The 18,992-nt window shown below is 50.2% G+C and overlaps 1 protein-coding gene across 2 annotated transcripts in view; it reads right to left on the reverse strand.

Annotated features, from left to right (window-relative positions):
- Nucleotides 1-938: 938 nt before the first annotated feature.
- The window catches only part of L3MBTL4 (L3MBTL histone methyl-lysine binding protein 4), a gene marked incomplete at both ends in the record, with an annotated part of 265,419 nt that continues 247,365 nt past the window's right edge, over nt 939-18,992 (reverse strand). Inside the window, 3 exons of one of the 2 annotated variants that reach the window (XM_079784360.1) lie at nt 939-1,106; nt 3,871-3,933; nt 12,896-13,065. In XM_079784360.1, the coding sequence (XP_079640486.1) occupies nt 939-1,106; nt 3,871-3,933; nt 12,896-13,065 (401 nt within the window). Of the gene's footprint in view, nt 1,107-3,870; nt 3,934-12,895; nt 13,108-18,992 lie in introns of both variants that reach the window. The other variant, XM_079784359.1, reaches the window with a different exon arrangement.

The raw sequence follows: 18,992 nt of genomic DNA on the forward strand, positions 1-18,992 counted from the left end.
GTCTGATAAATCAGAAGTGTCCAAACAAATAATAGATAGCAAGCGCCCTCCTCAGAAATCCCCCCTCCCTTCTAGTGGCCTGTCCCTGTAAAGGCGCACACAAGGCCCACATGTACCACACTCCTTATCACACACCAGCCAGACTGCAGGGCAAACCCGTTCTCCTGAGGCCCCTCGGAGTGACAGCCGGGAGGCCTTCGGTGCAGGCGGGCGTCTGGCCCACTAGCTAATGCCGGTGTCAGCACGAGCCTCCCTGCGGCCTCACACGCAGCCTTAGGGCACTGCGGGTGGGGGATCCGCAGGAGGGCCTCCCCAGCTCCTGCTCAATGCTGGGGCTGCTTTCATGCTACTCCTTGGAGCCCAACCAAGAAACAGTTAATGGAACAAAAAGAATTAACAAATCATGAAAACATGTGCTTATTATTATTATTTTTTAAGACACACATTCCTGAGCAAAGTACACAAAAATCTCATGAAATCTGTTTAAAGCACCAGCCTCTGTCTCTCAGACTCACTGCACCCAGATGGCAAGTCGGAGCCAAGCTCAGATGTTCTGGTGAAAACACCAACAATGTATTTATGAGTTCCATCTTTCTAACATTTTACCATTTGAGAATTTTTTGCTTTCAAAACGGGAAATGGCTTCTTTAATGGCAAGGGAGATGAATAAAGGTGTATGTGTGGGTTTCTTTGGTCTGTTTGGGGCAACACATCAGAGCTGAAAGGACCTGCTGAAGGTAAAGACATTCACAGACCTGGGCCTCTGTGTCACCACACTGGCCAGTCATCAAAACCCTCTACACGTATAAGCCACAGCGATTTAAAAGGCCCAGATTAAATATGGATATGACCCTGGGGACATTAACATCAATCAGTGTGGGCCACCTTTATTGCTGAAAGATCCAGGTCACAGTGCGGCGGCAGCCCAGGTGGTGCGTTTAGCCCCTGACTTCTGGGCCTGAGACAGCATCTTCCTCAGTGAGGTCCTGGGAATTCCTGAACATGAGGACAGAATGATAAATCTTCAGCGCCGGGCCCAGTTTGATCTTCATCACCTTGACGATGTCTGCCTGCGTCAGGAGCAGGAAGGCTTTGCCATCAATCTGCTGCATGTGAATACATAAACAAGAATGAAAGGAAAGCCTGTCACCCTGGTGTCTCGGGTGCTGAGCTGCTCCAGCTGACCCGAGGCCTCCCTGCAGAGCTCAGAGCCGGGGAGAGGGATGGCAGCCCTCACAAGCCTAGTCCCAACCATCGCTCAGCTCATTTCTCCCAGGCCTCTGAAGCGAAGTCCAATGAAAAAGGTGTTCACTCTGCTAAATATGAATTCAGTATACACTAATTGCTCCCAAGCTAAATTTCTGTTGTTACATATAAAATATCTTGGCCTGAATTTGTATCAAGAGCCTTAAAAATAACCCACTTTCATCCACCACGTAAAACTCCAGGAATTATTCCCTGAGAGAACAATGGGCAGTGCCTGCACCCTAGTGTTATTTATAATAGTGAATTATTGAAAACAACCCAGCATCTCAAAAATAGTAGAAGTAAATAAATTCAGGTCTCACCTAGGATGTGGTACTAGGCAGTTACCAAAATTCATGTCTCAAAGAAACAATGATTTGGGAAATTTTTCATGAATTATTAAGCACAAAACACAATATAATGATACAGAAAGATCTCAGTTTCACTTGTAAGATTAAATGTGCATGACCGCCATGTATACATGTCCAAAGTTAAACTACTTAAAATCTTTGTACCAAATTTAAGGGAAGTTGCCTTTGGCTGGTGAAATAGTGGTTTGGTTTTTATTTTCTCCTTTTAACTATTCTGTATTTTAATTTTTTCAATGATAAATGCTATAATAAACAGAAATACATATAAAATAAATGTTCTATTCATTCACTTTAAAGCATGTTGTGGTCTGAGATGTCATAGCTTTCACGTGACGGAAAGTAGCCTCCGTGCAGGCTGTCTTCCCTCAGCTTCCTCTGTGTGGCCTCAGAGGCTGGCCCCGGAGGCAGTGGGTGGGCCCACACCCAGCTAACCCAGTTACACGGGCTGCTCAGAATGAGTCCTGGGTCCAGAAACAAAAGGACAGACTGAAAGGTTTTCTATGGTAACACCTTCCCATGAACCCAGCTGTATGGTTCCAACCCTTTTTAATTAATGATACGAACCCTAAGTATTAATGTCTCACAGAGGAAGATGGGATCGCCCAGGGATCTCTGGTGAGGGTTAAAGTTCTAAGAGCTTTGAAAAGCTTCCTGTTTGTGGAAAGTATGTTGCCTGATGGAGAACTGTCCACTTGGAGAATGGAGTACCTGTCCCACAGGGTAGGAAGTGGAGAGAAGCTCTCTCCATGCCCTCACCTGGGCTGGGCTCCAGCATTTCCAAGCAACAGCTCCTGGCCAAATAGTCACTTGTTCGAAGAATCAGGTAATGATGGTGATGGTGACAGTAATAACAGCTAACGTTTATGGAGCTATATCCTAATCTCTTCTATGTGCTTGATCTTCTAACAACCCCATAAGGTGGGTGAGAAAAGCTAGTTAATGAGCCTAATGATTTGCCTGAGGTCACACAGCTGAGAGAGAGTATGTTGGGCTTCCAGGCAGGGCTCCTTGGCCTCCAGAGGAGACCTGCTGGTCTAATTACTGCCCTTTATTAAGCCCCAACTCTGGGGCGAGAGTGGGGCTAGGTATGTAAACATACTAGTCCTAATCCTTAAAGGGCCCCTTCAGTACTCTGTGTTTACAGAGGGGGCAAGTGATGTGCCCACGATGACACTGCTGGTCAAAGCGCCAAGCCCAAGTGACCTGACCTGCAGAGACCTGTGGACACGGTGGGCCTTGGGTGTTGCTCAATGCAGAGAGTGGTCTGTAAGTATGAGGCTGGGCCACCTATGCCCACGCTGTGCTGGGGTGAGGCGGAACCAGGTGTCCATTGGCAGCTGCCCAGACTGAGACTGTAGTGGCCTTGATGCTGAGTTCCCTGAAAATACAGGGCTCACTGGGCTCTGAGGGGTCCAGGACCCCAAACTCAAAGAGTGCTTCCCCTGAGCCATGCGGGCTCTGACGTCTCGAGAGGGAGAGTGTGTGTTGCACCCCAGAGTCCCCAGGAATAGGGTTTTTGGAGAGTTCTAGAGCAATGCTGGAGGCTCTGGAACCGGGTGGATATGGGCTGCACCCTGACTGCTTTCCTCCCCGCGCCTTGGGCTCTGCACTGGTGAGCTGCCCGGTAGAGCTGTGAGGACCCCAGGAGGACAGCTGCACAGGGATGGCACAGGGCCAGACACAGACAAGCCCCCGATGCACAAAAGCTAGCATTGCTACCTGCACTACTGCTCTGCAGCTGGCCCGGTCTCTTCTGGGGCCCTGGAGCTATGGATAGCAATTCCAGGACAAATGGTGAGCAGTTGGTATATTCGGACTGAGAAGGAGGAGGAAGAGCCTCCCCACAGAAAGATTTCGTGGCTTCTCTGCATCCCTCCTGAAGCAGGCCAAGCGCCAGACACACAGGATGGTCCCTTTCACTCTGGAGCAGACCAGCCCCTCCCTCCAGGGGCAGGCTCATGTGGGACCCCTCTGTGCCCCTGTGTAGCCCAGAGCTGCAGTGCAGAGGCTTCTGGATGCTGTGAGAATTTACCCCGTGCTCAAGCAGCCCACTGGCTCCGCAGGCCGTGAGCCCAGCACCACAGCAGACACCCCAGCCAGACAGGCTGCCTGCGCGCCGGCTGCCGCGGGCTCTTTCCCGCCGGGACCCCCATGGCCAGCCTCCCAAACTGCTCTCCTTTCCACGGGAGGAAATGGAAACAAGGCCCTCTGGGTCTAGAAGCATAAAGCAGACATATAATAGGACATTTCCTACCTCTTTCTTGAAGCACTTTGCATGCTCTTCACAGCCCAGCAGAGACTGCACGAACTCAGTCACCTGCAGCCAGGATGAAAGCCGGACTTAAAACATCACCTGAGGTCATTTCTTGGGTTGTAGAAATTTAACATTGGACGAAAATATACTTAAAATCCCTCAAACACTTGGGATTTAAGTAATAACTATCAAGCCACATTAGCTTAGCTCCTCATATCTCTTCTGGCCTCCAGGCTGACCTAAGTGATGATAGTGACAGTCTCCACCTGTGAGGAGATCTGGCATTCTAGAACCTTCTCCCACCTGCCCCTTCCACCCACCATGTGGGGTAAGAGAGGGCAGGGGTGAGGAGCCTGGGCATGGCACTTATCACAGTGACCCTCAGAGAGGGGGATGCATCCGGCTACCTCTCGGCAGACCCGAGGCCCAGGCCCGTCTCATCCACCTTAGTGCCCACTTCCTCCCCAGGTGCCGGGCCAACAACAGGGACTCGGGATCTATGTGAAGTGAATTCCCATGTAATACCTGACACCGAAGCTGGAAAGGGCTCAGTGACTTACTCAAGGTCATTCATGGCCAGTAAGTGCCAAAGACGGTTTTGAAGCTCAAGTTTTCTGATCCTTAACCCAGAGTTCTGGAAAAATCAGTTTCTTTGGTTCAATTTCCCAGCCTTACCTCTCCTCCCTCTCCATCCACATGGCCCGAATTCCTTTTAATAAGACCTGGCTGTAAGCTCAGGAAGCCACTGAGTGTTCTCACGTGATACTTTTGGGTGGTGATTGAGCAAATGTAATGAAGTATAGACCCCTGACAACCAGAATGACAACTGGGTGTGGCCACTCCTGGCACCTGCTGGAGCAGGGGGCGGAGGCGAGCAGGAAAGCAAGGGCAAGTGAATCCAGGGAGGAGACCTTCCTAGGAGGAGCTGTCTTGCTGGTCTTTGCTTTGTCTTTCTTTCTGGCTGCCTGCCCCTGGTGTGGATGAGCAGTGTGCATGCGCACGTCTCTCCCGTGTCTCGTGGGGAAGGCCCGGGAGAAAGGCTGGGTGTGCAGGGCCATGCCATGTGCTCTACAGTCAGACTCTGGAAGCACCTGCTCGCAGCTGGCGCCCCGGAAGGTGTGAGTGGATGTTGGCCCCTCCCACACTGTGCAGAGAACAGCAGCACCGGGTTGGATTGCCTCCAGCTTGCAGAGTGGCTGGGGCCAACCCCACAGGGCGAACCTGACACCTGATGCCTGTGTCTGCACATAGAGCTGTCCCATCCACTCACAGCTCCGTTTCGTCTGTGTAATAGGAATGTTCCAGAACATCTTTTTAGGGGCAATCAGCATGTTGACGTCTGCTTTCCTCACCTCTGGTGCCGCACGTATATTTTATCGTGAGTCATGTACAATCATCCTAAAGTGTTGAATGATAATTACAAAGAAAAATCCATCACAACCAGTCATTATGCTGCCACACAATGGCATCTTCAAGCCTTAGGGCACTAGGAAGATGTCAGTGGCCTCAACCTGGCCGCCTCTGCTACTGCACCCGAGCGCCGAGGCTCTGGCAGTCCAGGCACCACGCCCAGGCTGCCGCTGAGCGGGTACGGTTTTCTGTTTGCTAGGTGGACTGGAAGCATGGAGCGCGTGTTTGGTATCTTCAGGGTTCTGAGGGGAGCCCTGGAACACCGATGGTCACTGGGGCAGGTGACGGCAGGGCTTACAGTTTCTGGGGCTCGGGACACTGAGAGGCGGTCCTTTCACCCCCTAGTCTGCTCTTCTGGCCAAGTCCGCCCCGGCCCCGGCTTCCTGGGAGGCTTCTGCGGGGTGCTGGTAAGGCTGAGCGGAGGCCAGGTCGAGCCTGAACTTCCAATGAGTGTAAGGTTTGACTAGTGGTAGCAGGTAGCGGGAAAATGGCTAGTCAAGGACAACTTCCTAGTCACCATGTGCATGGGCCAATGTGCTAAAATCCGCAAGAGAGGTGTGAGCTATGGGCTTCTAGAAGGGACAGATGGTGTCTCGGGTGGGAACTCAGCAAACACAGCACAGGGAGGTGGTAGCTGAGCTGGAATGCTGGCTGCACGGTATTTCCACAGGAGCGACTTGGGGGCAGAGAGGGGACCTTGGCACTGAGCATCCCAGGACCAGGGCCACAGCAGGCACATGGCCTGCATGTCATGGAAGCAGAGTCGTTTGGCTACAGCTGAGAGCAGAGGGGAGAGGTGGACAGGCAGAGAGGAGGCTGGGCTCCACCCTGACCACACCTTGGCCACAGGCAAACTGAAGTTTGGAGACACGGCCTCTTTAAATACATGCTCCAGGAACTTCTGCTCCCAGCACGTGGCTGCATGTTGTTGATGGCTTGCATAGGTTAACATGCCCTTTTCGGAGCAAACAAATGAAAAACAGGATCACATTCCCTCTTCTCAGTATTAGCCAAGAAATCACTGTCCATGGCAAAGGCAGATTGGATTTTAAGTGGGCATAAATAATGTGTTAAACCAAAGAGCAAACACATCAGAGCTGCTGAGTAAGGTGGCTCTGAGCTGAGCAAGGTGGCCCTGAGCTGGGCAAGGTGGCCCTGAGCTGGGCAAGGTGGCCCTGAGCTGGGCAAGGTGGCCCTGAGCTGGGCAAGGTGGCCCTGAGTAGGTGTCGGCGCCCCTCTCTGTCCCGCCTCCTGCACCATTTGGTCTGTCTTCCTCAGACAGCGGGGGCAGTGACATCTATTTGCTTTACCATGTGCCTGAAATTCTGTCTTTTTCTAAAGAGATTGATTTATTCAATCTGTTTTTCTTTTTCCAAAGTGAAGAACAAGTTCTATGAAATCTTTGGAGGCAGACTTTTCTGGCCACAATTTTTAAATATCCAAAAGCCTGGATCATTATTCAGGATCATTATTCAGTATTGTTAGTATTTAGTGCCCTAAGAAATTATACTTAACTTTTAATAGAAAGCCCATTATGCTAAAATTTCTAAATGTAAACCGATGAACTTTAATATACCCTGGGGTAGCATCAGAGTGTTTCCCTCTCATTCTCTCCTCAACTTTTCTTCGTCAAGTTTGTGGTAAATGTGGGCAACGGCTCAGACAGAGGGGAGCGACCTCCGAGGAAGAGGAAACGGCCCTCCGTTTGCACGGGCCACGGTGGCTGGGTGGACGTGCCGCTTTCCCAGGTAAGGGCCGCTCTGTTGGCGCTGATGTGGGCGACCCCGGCCTTGGCTTCAGGAAGCACACCTGTGTGCAGGCTGACACGGTGGTTCCCTGAGTTCCTGAGAGCATGCACCCCACAGCTAAAGGCCTGGCAGTTTGGGAAGGACACTGAGTGAGTTCCCGCTCAGGATGACCCAGCAGTTTGGAGAAGACTAAGAAGGATGACTCTGCAGGCTCCTAGATGAGCCCATCACTGCGCCCAGCCATCTTCCCGCGACCTACTTTCCCTGGCGTCCGCCTGGAGCTCAGCAGGCCTTGTTCTCTTCATTATTGGGGATGCGGCTCCCCTAAATCTTTCCTAATGGAGGTGTTTGCTATTTTGCTGAGCTTGTAGCTGTGTGCCTGACTGTACTGGCTCCAAGTCCACCAGGGACCATGTTTCCAGTCTGGGTCTCATTTTTTAACAGTGGAGTTGGTTATTTGCACCCCCCCCTTTTTTTTTAGGGCTGGTTGGTATAAGGCTGCTATGCTTAGTTAGCAATACCCTGAATTTTTCAGAACACTCCCTCCTATGTAAAGATTGCTTTTAAGGCGACTGCCATCTTGTAAAGTTAATGGGCATTAAGGGAGCACTTACTTGAGAGGCTGGCATGATTTATGCGTGCTGCTTTGAAAAGCATTTTTGAAAATAAGAAATACAAGTATCCATATGTGAACCAAACATACCTGAGTCATACTTGTGGCTGTAATGTACATATAACAAGTTGCATCCAGCCCTTGTGTGCCCACGGACCCCTGGCAGGAGGGTACTGAGTAACGTTTACTTCCCATCACTCACTCTCTCACACACACATTTGCCAGACTCCTACTTTAGAGCGAGACATTTTGCTATAAAGATGGTTTAGTCCCTACTCTTAAACACTATACTCTTCTATAGGATATTTCCATGACCCAGATTAATAAATATACTTCACACTGACCTTGACCTGAGAGTGTGCACACACCCACCAGTTTCTAATAAAGGTTTCACAGAACAACAGCCTTTCCTACAATTATGCACTTTCATCCAGCCCTGTCTTTCATTTAGAACCACTAAGTTGACTTCAAAGCCCGCCTGTGCTTTGACAAAACTGCTCCAGCAGAACAGCCACAGCGACAAAGGAGTGAAAAGCCAGCTCCCGTGCTCTGGAAAATGTGAGGAGGCCCTGCCTGGGCTGGCTTCTCTCCACAGGTGACACAGAGCAGAGCAGAGGTCTTCCTCCCCAGCCAGGAAGGCAGACAAAGGGAACGTTCTTGCTTCATCTGCTAGCGTAGGCAGCCACCCCCTCCCCCCCCCGCTAAGTCTCACTGAATGGCTCTTAACACAAAGACGCACAAGTCCATTTTCAACACGCCATGTGATTCCTCTGCAATGGGAACAGAGCCCCCAAACACCCCTCCTCCCAAAGCTCCCTAGCCCCGAACTGCCTTTTTCAAATCCTCACTACCCTGCATGCCTTTTATTTTTAAATCCTCACCCAAGGATATGTTTTTATTGATTTTAGAGAGAAAGGAAGGGAGAGTGAGACTGGGAGAGAGAGAGAGAGAGAGAGAGAGAGAGAGAGAGAGAGAGAGAGAGATATCCCTTGCTTCCTGCATGTGCCCTGACCAGGGATTGAACCCACAACCTTGGTACGTGCCCTGACTGAGAATCAAACCTGCAACCTTCTGATGTACGGGAGGACACTCCCACCAACTTAGCCACCTGGCCAGGGCCCCTGCATGCCTTTTTAATGTGGTGTATGTAACAGTCGTAAACTCGGTTGTTGGTGCTCTCTGGAATGGCCCCTAAGTGAACTCCCTTGTGAGGGCTGCTTTATTGTCAATGATGTACACAGAACCATCACAAAGCCCATACTTTCAGCCTATCCAAGATTCTTCTTGAGGACCTAGTTTGGTGCCAGGAAATATGCTATGGAGTGAGGATGGTGAAATAAATTTAGGACGTGGTCCTAAAGAGCATCTCGTTAGGAAGATATCAAGACTGCGATCTATAAAGTAGAAAACTACCCCAACAGTTTTCTCCGGACGCATCCCCGAGGGAGGCCATGGCGAGGAAGCACCAGAGCACATTGTGAAGACAGGATCTCCTATGGCTGCTTTGTTTTAATCTAGAAAAACTCTAAGGGCTCTTCCAGAGAGATGGGCTGGGCTTCATGTGTACCGCTAAGGACACAGGAGTGGGGATCTCACCCCCTCATTATCCCTGTGGCACCCTCCATGAGTCTCTTCCTTTCGAGACCTTTAACCTAGGGAGACTTGCCCTTGGACCATCTACTTCCCCTTAATCACCCTCTCATCTCTCACTTTAGTTCAGGGCCAGACTTGAAGCTTGATAGATGAGGCCCCTGCAAATTCCCTACTCACTGTTCAATGTTCCTAAAACAGTGATTCCTATTCTTTTTGGATGATGGTTCCCTTTGAAAAGCTAATAAAACTTTTATTAATTTTGGCCCTCATCTTAAGGAAAAAAATACACATGTACACAATTTTTCCAAATCCCCTGAGCCCAATCCCACAGTCCCAGCTGTTGAACCCTCACAGGAGCCCCCCACCCAACACTTTTCTTTCACAACTCTCCCCTTCCCTTCAAAGTGCCCCCTGCACTTTCTAACCTGGTCCTGTTGACCCCCATCCTGCAGCTCTCTCTGTGATCGCCTCCTGGGTGAGCACTTGCTGTCATCTCCTACTTCTGCCCAGTGGAATCCTTGTTCCATACCCACTGGCGTGTTCTGCAGAGCTCACTAACTCAACGTGTCCCATATTGAATTCATCATCTTATCCTCCCTTCAAACGGGATCCTTGCCTCACAGTTTCATTTCTTTCCACCAACTATTTCCCATTCTTTCAGATGAACTCCAGGGCCCTGGACTCTAAACTGCAGTGCTGGGATCACATTTGACTCATTTCTTCATCTCAGTATCTCTTTCCCTGTGTTGTTGACTTGACTTTAAAGTGTCTGTTGGATTTGGGTGGTTCTTCTCATGCGGTGTCCAGACCAGGCCCCGGTTATTAGTCCACACCAGAGCATTGGTGACTTCTGATCGTCTCCCTCTCCTAGCCCTCATCTCACTTTTATGCTTTTTTGCAGATCTTTGCCATTCTCATCTTCCTGAAGCATCATCTTTACAAAGTGACTCTCTGCATAAGAACCTACGATAGCTCAGACTCACACACATGTCCATGCCTGGCCTCAAGCCCGGCCTGTCCACCCCATCCCAGGCCACTGCTTTCCGTATCCAGGTCCGCAGCGTGCCTGGTGATCAGCTCCAGACCTGACTCTGGAGTTACTCAGTCTCTGGTGCTTTGATTTCCCTATCTGTAAATGGGCAAAATAAGACCACTTGCCTAATCATTACATTAATCCTGTTTGCTATCATTCCCAATGGTAGTAAAGGATGTGTTGTGTATCAGCCATCCTTGCATATCTCTGCTCTCTCCCATGCAACATCCTGTTGTCCCCCACCCCTTTTTTTGGTTAATTCTCACCCAAGTATATTTTTCCATTGATTTTTAGAGAGAGTGGAAATGAGGGGGAGAAACACAGAGAGGGAAACACCGATGTGAGAGAAACACATTGATTGGTTGCCTCCTGCACGCACCCAGACCAGGGCCCAGGTCGGGGAGGAGCCTGCAACCGAGGTACAAGCCCTTGATCAGAATCGAACCCAGGACCCTTCAGTTCCCGGGCCGACACTATATCCACTGATACAGGGCCAGACTTTGCATACTCTTGAAGCAGCAGGATCATTTTTAGTCAAAGTGGCTAAGGCTGTTCCCTTCTTCTTGGAATGGGAACTGGAATGGTTTCCCTTCTTTTTCTGCTTAGCTGTATCTCACTTTTGGATTCAAAATCTAGCTCAGGATGCCTTTGTCATGCAACATTCATTCAACAAACTTTTACAGTATTATTTACTAAGTGCCAGGTGTAGCAAGAGGTTCTCAAGACATATGTGGAGTGAGGGAAATCAGGTCTCTCCTCATGTGCTCGTGGGTCAGACAAGCATGTTGTAGGGGCAGACAGAGGCTCAGATGAGATGGGAGCACAGAGAGGAAGTCTGGCCCAGCCCAGAGGCTTCTGCAGGAAGTGAGCACTGAGCTGTTGGCTGCAGTGGCAGCAGGCAGAGGGGGAGGGGAATCTGAGGCAGGGTAGCAGCTGTGCAAGTATGAGAACAACAGTGCAGGGGCTGGGGAGGAGCAAGATTCCGTAGCCCAGACTGGGGGGACCACGTGGGGCAGGGTGGAGGTCAGACTGAAAATGCAGGCAAGGACAGCCCATGCTGAGGATGTGGTTGGGGAGCCAGGGTTTAAGTTGGGAGGAGACACACCCAGAATTCTCCCTTCTCTACCACTTTCACTATCCTCGGGATGCAGAGGCTCTGTACACACAGGTCAGGCTGGGTGGCTGCTCTCCCACCTCTTTTGGAGCAGAACAGTGAGGGCGCGAGGGGCCAGGAGCTCAGCCACTCTCAGTCTTTAAAAAGGTAAAACTTCAGATGAATAGCCTGAAAGGCAGGAATGAATAACTTGCCATTGTATTCGCAGTTGACCTCCCCATTTTGTTCAGTGTGTTTCAAGGGCAAAACCGCACATGATTTGATTATAGACACAACAGATTTTAATTCAGTTGGCATGGTCATGGAGCTGATGCATGCTTTGTAAACTGGTAAAAAGTCATAAACAGGGGGTAGTGGGCCAGACTTTGCATATTCTTGAAGCAGCAGGATCATGTTTAGTCATTCCCCCAAACACCCAGCCAGCTCCTGATTCAGTACACTGGCTGTTACCAGGACCATGGGGGCCCTTCGGCAGGAGTGGGAGGAGAGGCGGGCAGGCGGGTGTGCGGGGGGGGGGGGGGGGGGGCGGGGGGACAGATGCCAGCCCTCAGCTCCAGGTGGAGGAAGGCTGGGCAGGGATGCTGGGCAGGGGAAACCCACCAGGTGGCTGGTGTGAGGTGCCTGGGAAAGGAGGGGCAGGGCTCCTCCATCCCTTTACCTGTGGGTGGCCCTTCACCCGCTGCTTGTCCAAGGCTGGAAAGGAAGGCTTAAACCAAGATTAGTGAGATTGATGCAGTAAGTGCTCAGTGAACATTCTGTGACTAATGTAAGTCCTGCTCTAATCTTGTCCTTCATTTAAGGGTTTTCATTCATTTAAGAAAAGTAATTAAGGCCTGACTAATGAAAACAATACCTTTATCAAAAGCAATGCCAGTCCAGGATGTCTTCCTCAAAAGATGGCTGCTTTTAAATGTAAAGCATCGCCACAGCATTGCAGTAAGCAATGGGACTTCCCGGGTCCTTATTAAAAACCAGCAATGTGAGGCACGTCTATGCTAAAATCAGGCCCGTGTTTCTCTCGGCTGCAGCATCTTATGCAATGTTGTGATCTAATTTACTTTCAACTCTGTGACTTCGATGGACACATGGGCAGCAGGGAGCTAGCTGCTCAGCAGTGAGAACTCGGGTTCTCAGGGCCTGTGGGCACCAGCAGCGGCAGCCCCGCGGGGCACAGGCCACCCTGGCTGGGGGCTCTCAGCATGCTGCTCGGGACAGGAGCTGGCAGCACACCCGGCTGCGATGCTTATACAGTGGGCTTCCTTCCTCACACTGCACCTCAGTGAGGGACCGGGGGCTTGGCCCTCTGCGGAATGAGTCCAGGGCCTGTGGTGCTAGGATATGGATGATGGGGAGAGGAGGGCAACACCTGCTGGGCTCCCCAAATTCCCTCAAAGTCACACCTGCCTTCTCCTGCAAATGTATGTCTTAAACTTGAAATAGTGAAGCCAGTGCCTAAGAGAAGCTCTCAGCAGCTGGGCATGTCCATCCCCCGGTCCCAGGGCAGTTCCACTCACCTGGTCCACGGTCCAGCGGGCCACCTCGCTGGCCCGGATGTCGGCCACGCCCGGAAGCAGCTTGCGGTGCTGCTCCCTGCCCAGGGGGAGGTCCCGGAAAGGGTGGGTGGACACGGACGTCATGAAGACGGACTGGTGCAGGGCCTGCTGCGTGTGCTCCGCCGAGGGCTCTAAGAGAGGCAGGTGGGGAAGCAGACGGGGTTTGTCAGCCTCTTGTCACAGAGTCACAGAGGCCTGGAGTCAGGTTAGAGGAAGTGTAGACACAGGGGCAAGCTTGGTCTCTAGCCACACAGCACCTCTGCCAGGGGTGCCAGGCACAGCCAACGCCACCGCTCTACAAGGCCCTGAGGACTGTGGTTAAGCAAGTTCGCGTCATCTCCATGACACACGCTGATGCCAATGAAGGGCTAGCATGTCACCGCCACTGGTCCTTCTCTCCCCAAATGAGGAGTCAGGAAGCACAGCGCCTCGCTGCTGTGACCCAGCCGATGGGCACTCCGCGAAGTGCCCGCACACAGAGAGAGGCTGCTTCCTGGAAGCCGCTTCACCCGTCTCCAAAGGAACGAGCCGGCTCCACATCTGGCCCCACAGGCCCCCTGTTCGGCCCTGAACACGGAATGCAGCTCAGGGTCTCCCTGAGAACCTGGATGGCAGCTGCTGCCATGATTCCCAGTCTCGACGACCTCACAGGGACTTGCGGAGAGCAGCCACAGCTGGCTGTGACCGCCGCACGGGAACTCTCTTTTAGGAGCAAAGCTGTGAATGGGTCCATGGCATGAGGAGCAGTGGCGGCCGCCTGCCCAAGACTGGCTGCTGCCGCAGAGGAGAGAGACTTCCCTTCGCCTCATACTTCTCCCCAGCCTTTCTGAACTCGTTTTCCACCTTCAAGGGTGACTTTACTCTTAGGTTATATCCAACATGTTGGCCGAGCCATGGATCTCAATGGCTTTATTATTTTCCTTTATGTACAAATAGGTAAGGAGCAAAAACTCTATAGCAATTTTAGAGAAAACTGATGCCTTTATGACAGCTTTTAAGATACTCTCCATATACATTAGCAAAATAAAGTTGCTGATATTTTAAGACTTTGAAGAGAGAGACCACAGGAGGAAATGCTGTAAGCCCTTGCTAAGCCTGACTTTCCTAATGTAAATGGAAGGTTAAGTAGGCAGTGGCCACATAATTTAAAGTCTATTATGATGATTTGTGTTTTATTACAGGAGTCGAAAAAGCTATTATGCAAATATTTCCAACTCAAATTAATTAACAGTTTTTAGCAGGTGAGGCTGACCTGCACTTTGCATGGTACCTGACAGTTACCGGCGCGGTTCTAAGCCATGGAGGAGCCCGCCCATCCTCACTGGTGTCAGGCTCAGACATCCTGCATATTTACCAGTGCTTGCTGTCTACACAGATAGAGACAGCAGAATTGCAGCTTCCTTCCACACTCTTATGCTCCAGTTGTAAGCAGCAGCAAATTTGTTTCTAAATGCTGATTGTCCAACACTGACCTTTTTAGTATGTAAATAGGTTATCTCCCTCCTTGTAGTGTAGTTCAGCCAACAAAGTAAGGCTGCAGGTTCTAAAGGGAAACTTCACATCTTCTTCGAAAAGCCAATTTGTTGACAAATGTGAATGTTCTTTAATGAAGCTGTCAGGTTGGACAAGGAGCACGTACAAAACAAGCCCTGAAAACCTAGGGTGGGGCGTCACAGAGCAAGCCTGCACAGAGGCACCGAGGGCTTTCCTGGAAAACCAAGAGTTAAAGCTATGTACTCTTAGGGATTAAGGCCTGAACAAAGCCGGGCTTTATTCTGGAAAAGAATCACTGCATCAATCAATCAGTTGTTTTTGCTGAAAAACATGGACTTAAAAGAAAAACAAATCACATATGTATCTCTAACTCATGCCCTTTGTAAAACAATTACATATAGTTTCCAAAATGTATAGGCCTTTTAAAAGACATGATTAATGAATCTTGTGCTGTGGAGGTACAGAGAAGTGGAGTGATGATCATCAGATTCCTATAATTCACAAATAAATGCTGAAGGTATGCGGCATGACCATTCTGCTCCCAGGCAATAAAAATTTCCACACCATAATTTGGGAAGTCAACTGCCTTGGCTGCTGAGACAGTCACCTGGAAAAACACTGAGCTCTGGAAGACGGGGCCTTCAGTCAGTGCAAGTAGCACCATGACCTCCAGGTTACAACTGCATTGGGAGCTCTAGCTCTATGCTGCACACTTGACCCCAGGCTGGCTCTGTGCTTTCTATGGCTTTTGAATTCTGTTCACTGTGTCCTTATTAAATCAAAGTATCTTTTTGAATAGAGGTGAGATCTCAGAGGATGAAGAGAACTTAGTGGGGAACAGGCCCTTTATGCCACGGGCCGTGGGGAAAGGTCTGCAACCACCTGCTAGGCTGCTAGGCTGCTAGGCTGCTGGTCCCCTGCCTGGTGCCAAGTTCTCTGTGCCTGTTCACCTGTAGTCTCAGGTGCATGCTGAACATGAAAACTGTTTTTTATTAATATCAATTTTACTATATCAACTTTATATCTTGAGATAAGAGCCTGGAAGTTGAGTTTTCCTGCTCAGAAAGACTTGGGTTAGGTTAGGGAGCGTCCCTCAGTAGGGTCTCTGGATGCCAGTCTGCCATCTCGAAGACATGACTGGGCTGACAATACCTACCAGCAGGACTGGTGGGAGGAGGGAGAATGTACAGAAAGGCTTACTTAGTGTGGTGCCAGCAAACTGCAACCACTCAAATGGCAGATGCTACTCTAAACCCGACTGTAGGTTCCTAGAAGTCAGGACTGATGTTCTATGAATGAAAGTTGCATAATTAGAAATTAACACAAATGCAAGACTGGTTTTCCAATAGTAACACAAGAGAGGGAATATATTTTATAGTGTTTCAGGGTGGTTACTGTGCCATCTTTGTATCATTTACTAGGTCTAATTGCTTCCAAAGATGGTGGTTTTGGGGTGAAATCTTCAGGTTTAGCTGAAAGAATGCTAGGACAGGCTTGCCTCTGAGGACTGTGTCACCAGAGGAAGAAGAGGGCCATGTCAGTTGCTAAATTTTCCCAAAACAAACAGGATGTGGGGGGGTGGAGAGACACGTGGTGATCCTGTAAGATGGATGTCCACTTCTGAGAATACTATTATAAAAATCTCATCTTTGCCATGTTTTTCTTTCCCGGTTCATAATTTAAAAATTTTACAGAATTCAGGAATGCATGTGGGATTTCTGTACTCATAAAAAGAGAAAGCTGGCTTAAGACACTCTTTATGGATGCTACAGAATAAAACTCAAAGCTGTTTTTCCTGCAAAAGAAAGATGGCGGAGATGACACAAAAGAAAGATACAGACTGGTTCTAAGCAATAAGATTAGTGTTTCTATAATAAAGAGTAGTTTTTAAAATAATAATAGACCGTGTTCCAAAGGTAACATTAAACTACCAAAAAGTCAGTAAATTATCTCTGTTACAGAATTGGCCAAAGTAAATGCTTTAGATAGTAACAATTAATTTTAGAATCTCAAAATTGTTGAAACATCCTATCTAATAAAATAATAATATGCAAATTAACCAGCACTCCGCTACACCCACCAGCCACACCCACCAGCCAATCAGGAGCAAATATGCAAATAAACCCAACTAAGAAGGGTATGGCCACAGAGAGCAGGAGGGAGTTTTGGGTTTCCCCGGCAATGGAGGAAGCCAAGCTTTCTGCCTGCCCTTGCTGGCCTAGGCTTCCACTCAAGGCTACAAAGTTTCAATGATAGAAGATACATAAATCCAAACAGAAATGGTGGCAGCCACGGAGCTGAAAAGAGCAGGAAGCTAGGGTTGCCCCCGGCAATGGAGGAAGCCAAGCTTTCTGTACACCCTGGCTGGCCCAGGCCTCCGCTTAAGGCTACAAAGTTTCAATTATAGAAGATACATGAATCCCAACAGAAATGGCTACTGCCACAGAGCAAGCAGAAGGCTTGGCTCTGCTCCAGGCTACAAAGTTTCAATTGTAGAAGATAAACCCCAGATACCAGGGCCTCTGCTTGGGTCATCAGGGGAAGTGGCCGACCTGCAAACCACCACAGGCCCATCGCTCAGGCCACCCCACACCCCAAGGGAAATCCCCACCCTGATCTGGGACATCCTTCAGGGCAAACTAGCCACCCCCCTTTCACCCCCCACCCTGTGCACCAGGCCTCTATCCTATCTAATAAAAGAGTAATATGCCTTTTGACAATCACTCCAACACACAAGATGGCTGCCCCCATGTGGACACAAGATTGCTGCCACAAGATGGCCAGCAGGGAAGGGCCGTTGGGAGGGACCAGGCCTGTGAGGGAGGGCAGTTGGGGGCAATCAAGCCTGCAGAGGAGGGCAGTTAGGGGTGACCAAGCCAGCAGATGAGGGAAGTTGGGGGCGACCAGGCCTGCAGGGAATGGCAGTTGAGAGGGACCCAGGCCTGCAGGGAAGAGCAGTTGGGGGGGACCAGGACTGAAGGGAAGGGTAGTTAGGGACAAACAGTCTGGCAGGGGAGCAGTTAGGGATCAATCACACTGGCAGGGGAGTGGTGAGGGGGTGATCAGGCAGGCAGACAGAAGCGGTTAGGGGCAATGAGGAAACCAGGCAAGTGAGCAGTTGGGAGCCAGCAGTCCTGGATTGGAGAGAGTGCAGGCTGGGCTGAGGGACACCCCGCCCCTTGCCCCCATGCACGAATTTCATGCACCGGGCCTCTAGTAGATAAATAATGTCCTATCTAATAATAGAGTAATATGCAAATTAACCATCACCCTGCTACACCCACAAGCCACGCCCATCAACCAATCAGGAGAGAGTATGCAAATTAACCCAACCAAGATGGCTACAGTCATGGAGCAAGCAGGAGGCTTGGGTTTCCCCAGCAATGGAGGAAGACAAGCTTATGCCTGCCCTGGCCTGCCTTGGCCTCTGCTTAAGGCTACAAAGGTTCAATTATAGAAGATAAATAAATCCCAACAAAAATGGCGGCAGCCACAGAGCTGGAGAGAGCAGGAGGCTTGAGTTGCCCCCAGCAATGGAGGAAGCCAAGCTTTCTGCACACCCTGGCAGGCCCAAGCAGCCACTCAAGGTTACAAAGTTTCAATTATAGAAGATAAATAAATCCCAGATATCAGGGCCTCTGCTTGGGTTGCCGGAGTGTCTAGCTGGCCTGAAAACCACCACAGGCCCCTTGCCCAGGCCGCCCCATGCCCCAAGGGAACCCCCACCCTGATCCAGGACACCCATCAGGGCAAACCAGCTGCCCCCCACCCATGCACCAGGCCTCTATCCTATCTAATAAAAGAGTAATATGCAAATTGACTGTCACTCCAAAACACAAGATAGCTACCCCTATGTAGTCAAAGATCCTGCCCCCATGTGAACACAAGATGGCTGCCACAAGATGGCCAGCAGGGGAGGGAAGTTGGGAGGGACCAGGCCTGCAAGGGAGGGCAGTTGTGGGTGATCAGACCAGCAGGGGAGGGCTGTTAGGAGGGACAAGGCCTGCAAGAGAGGGCAGTTGGGGCAATCAAGCCTGCAGGGGAGGGCAGTTAGGGGTACCAGGCAGGCAGAGGAGGGAAGTGGGGACAACCAGTCCTGCAGGGAAGGGCAGTTGCGGGGGACCCAGGCCTGCAGGGGAGAGCAGTTGGAGGGGCCAGCCCTGCAGGGGAGGGCAGTCAGGGGCAAACAGTCTGGCAGGGGAGCAGTTAGGCATCAATCAGGCTGGCAGGGGAGTGGTTAGGGAAGTAGTTCTCAACCTTTCTAATGCCACGACCCTTTAATACAGTTCCTCATGTTGTGGTGACCCCCACCCATAAAATTATTTTCGTTGCTACTTCATAACTATAATTTTGCTACTGTTATGAATCGTAATGTAAATACCTGTGTTTTCCGATGGTCTTAGGCAACCCTGCTAGTGGTTCTCAACCTGTGGGTCTTAACCTACAGGTTGAGAACCACTGCTGTAGAGCCTGGTATCTGGGATTTATTTATCTTCTATAATTGAAACTTTGTCGCCTGGAGCGGAGCTAAGCCTCATGCTCGCTCCATAGCCACAGCCATTTT

Source organism: Cnephaeus nilssonii (assembly GCF_951640355.1).
Source record: "Cnephaeus nilssonii genome assembly, chromosome: 11".
Lineage (NCBI taxonomy): Eukaryota > Metazoa > Chordata > Mammalia > Chiroptera > Vespertilionidae > Cnephaeus > Cnephaeus nilssonii.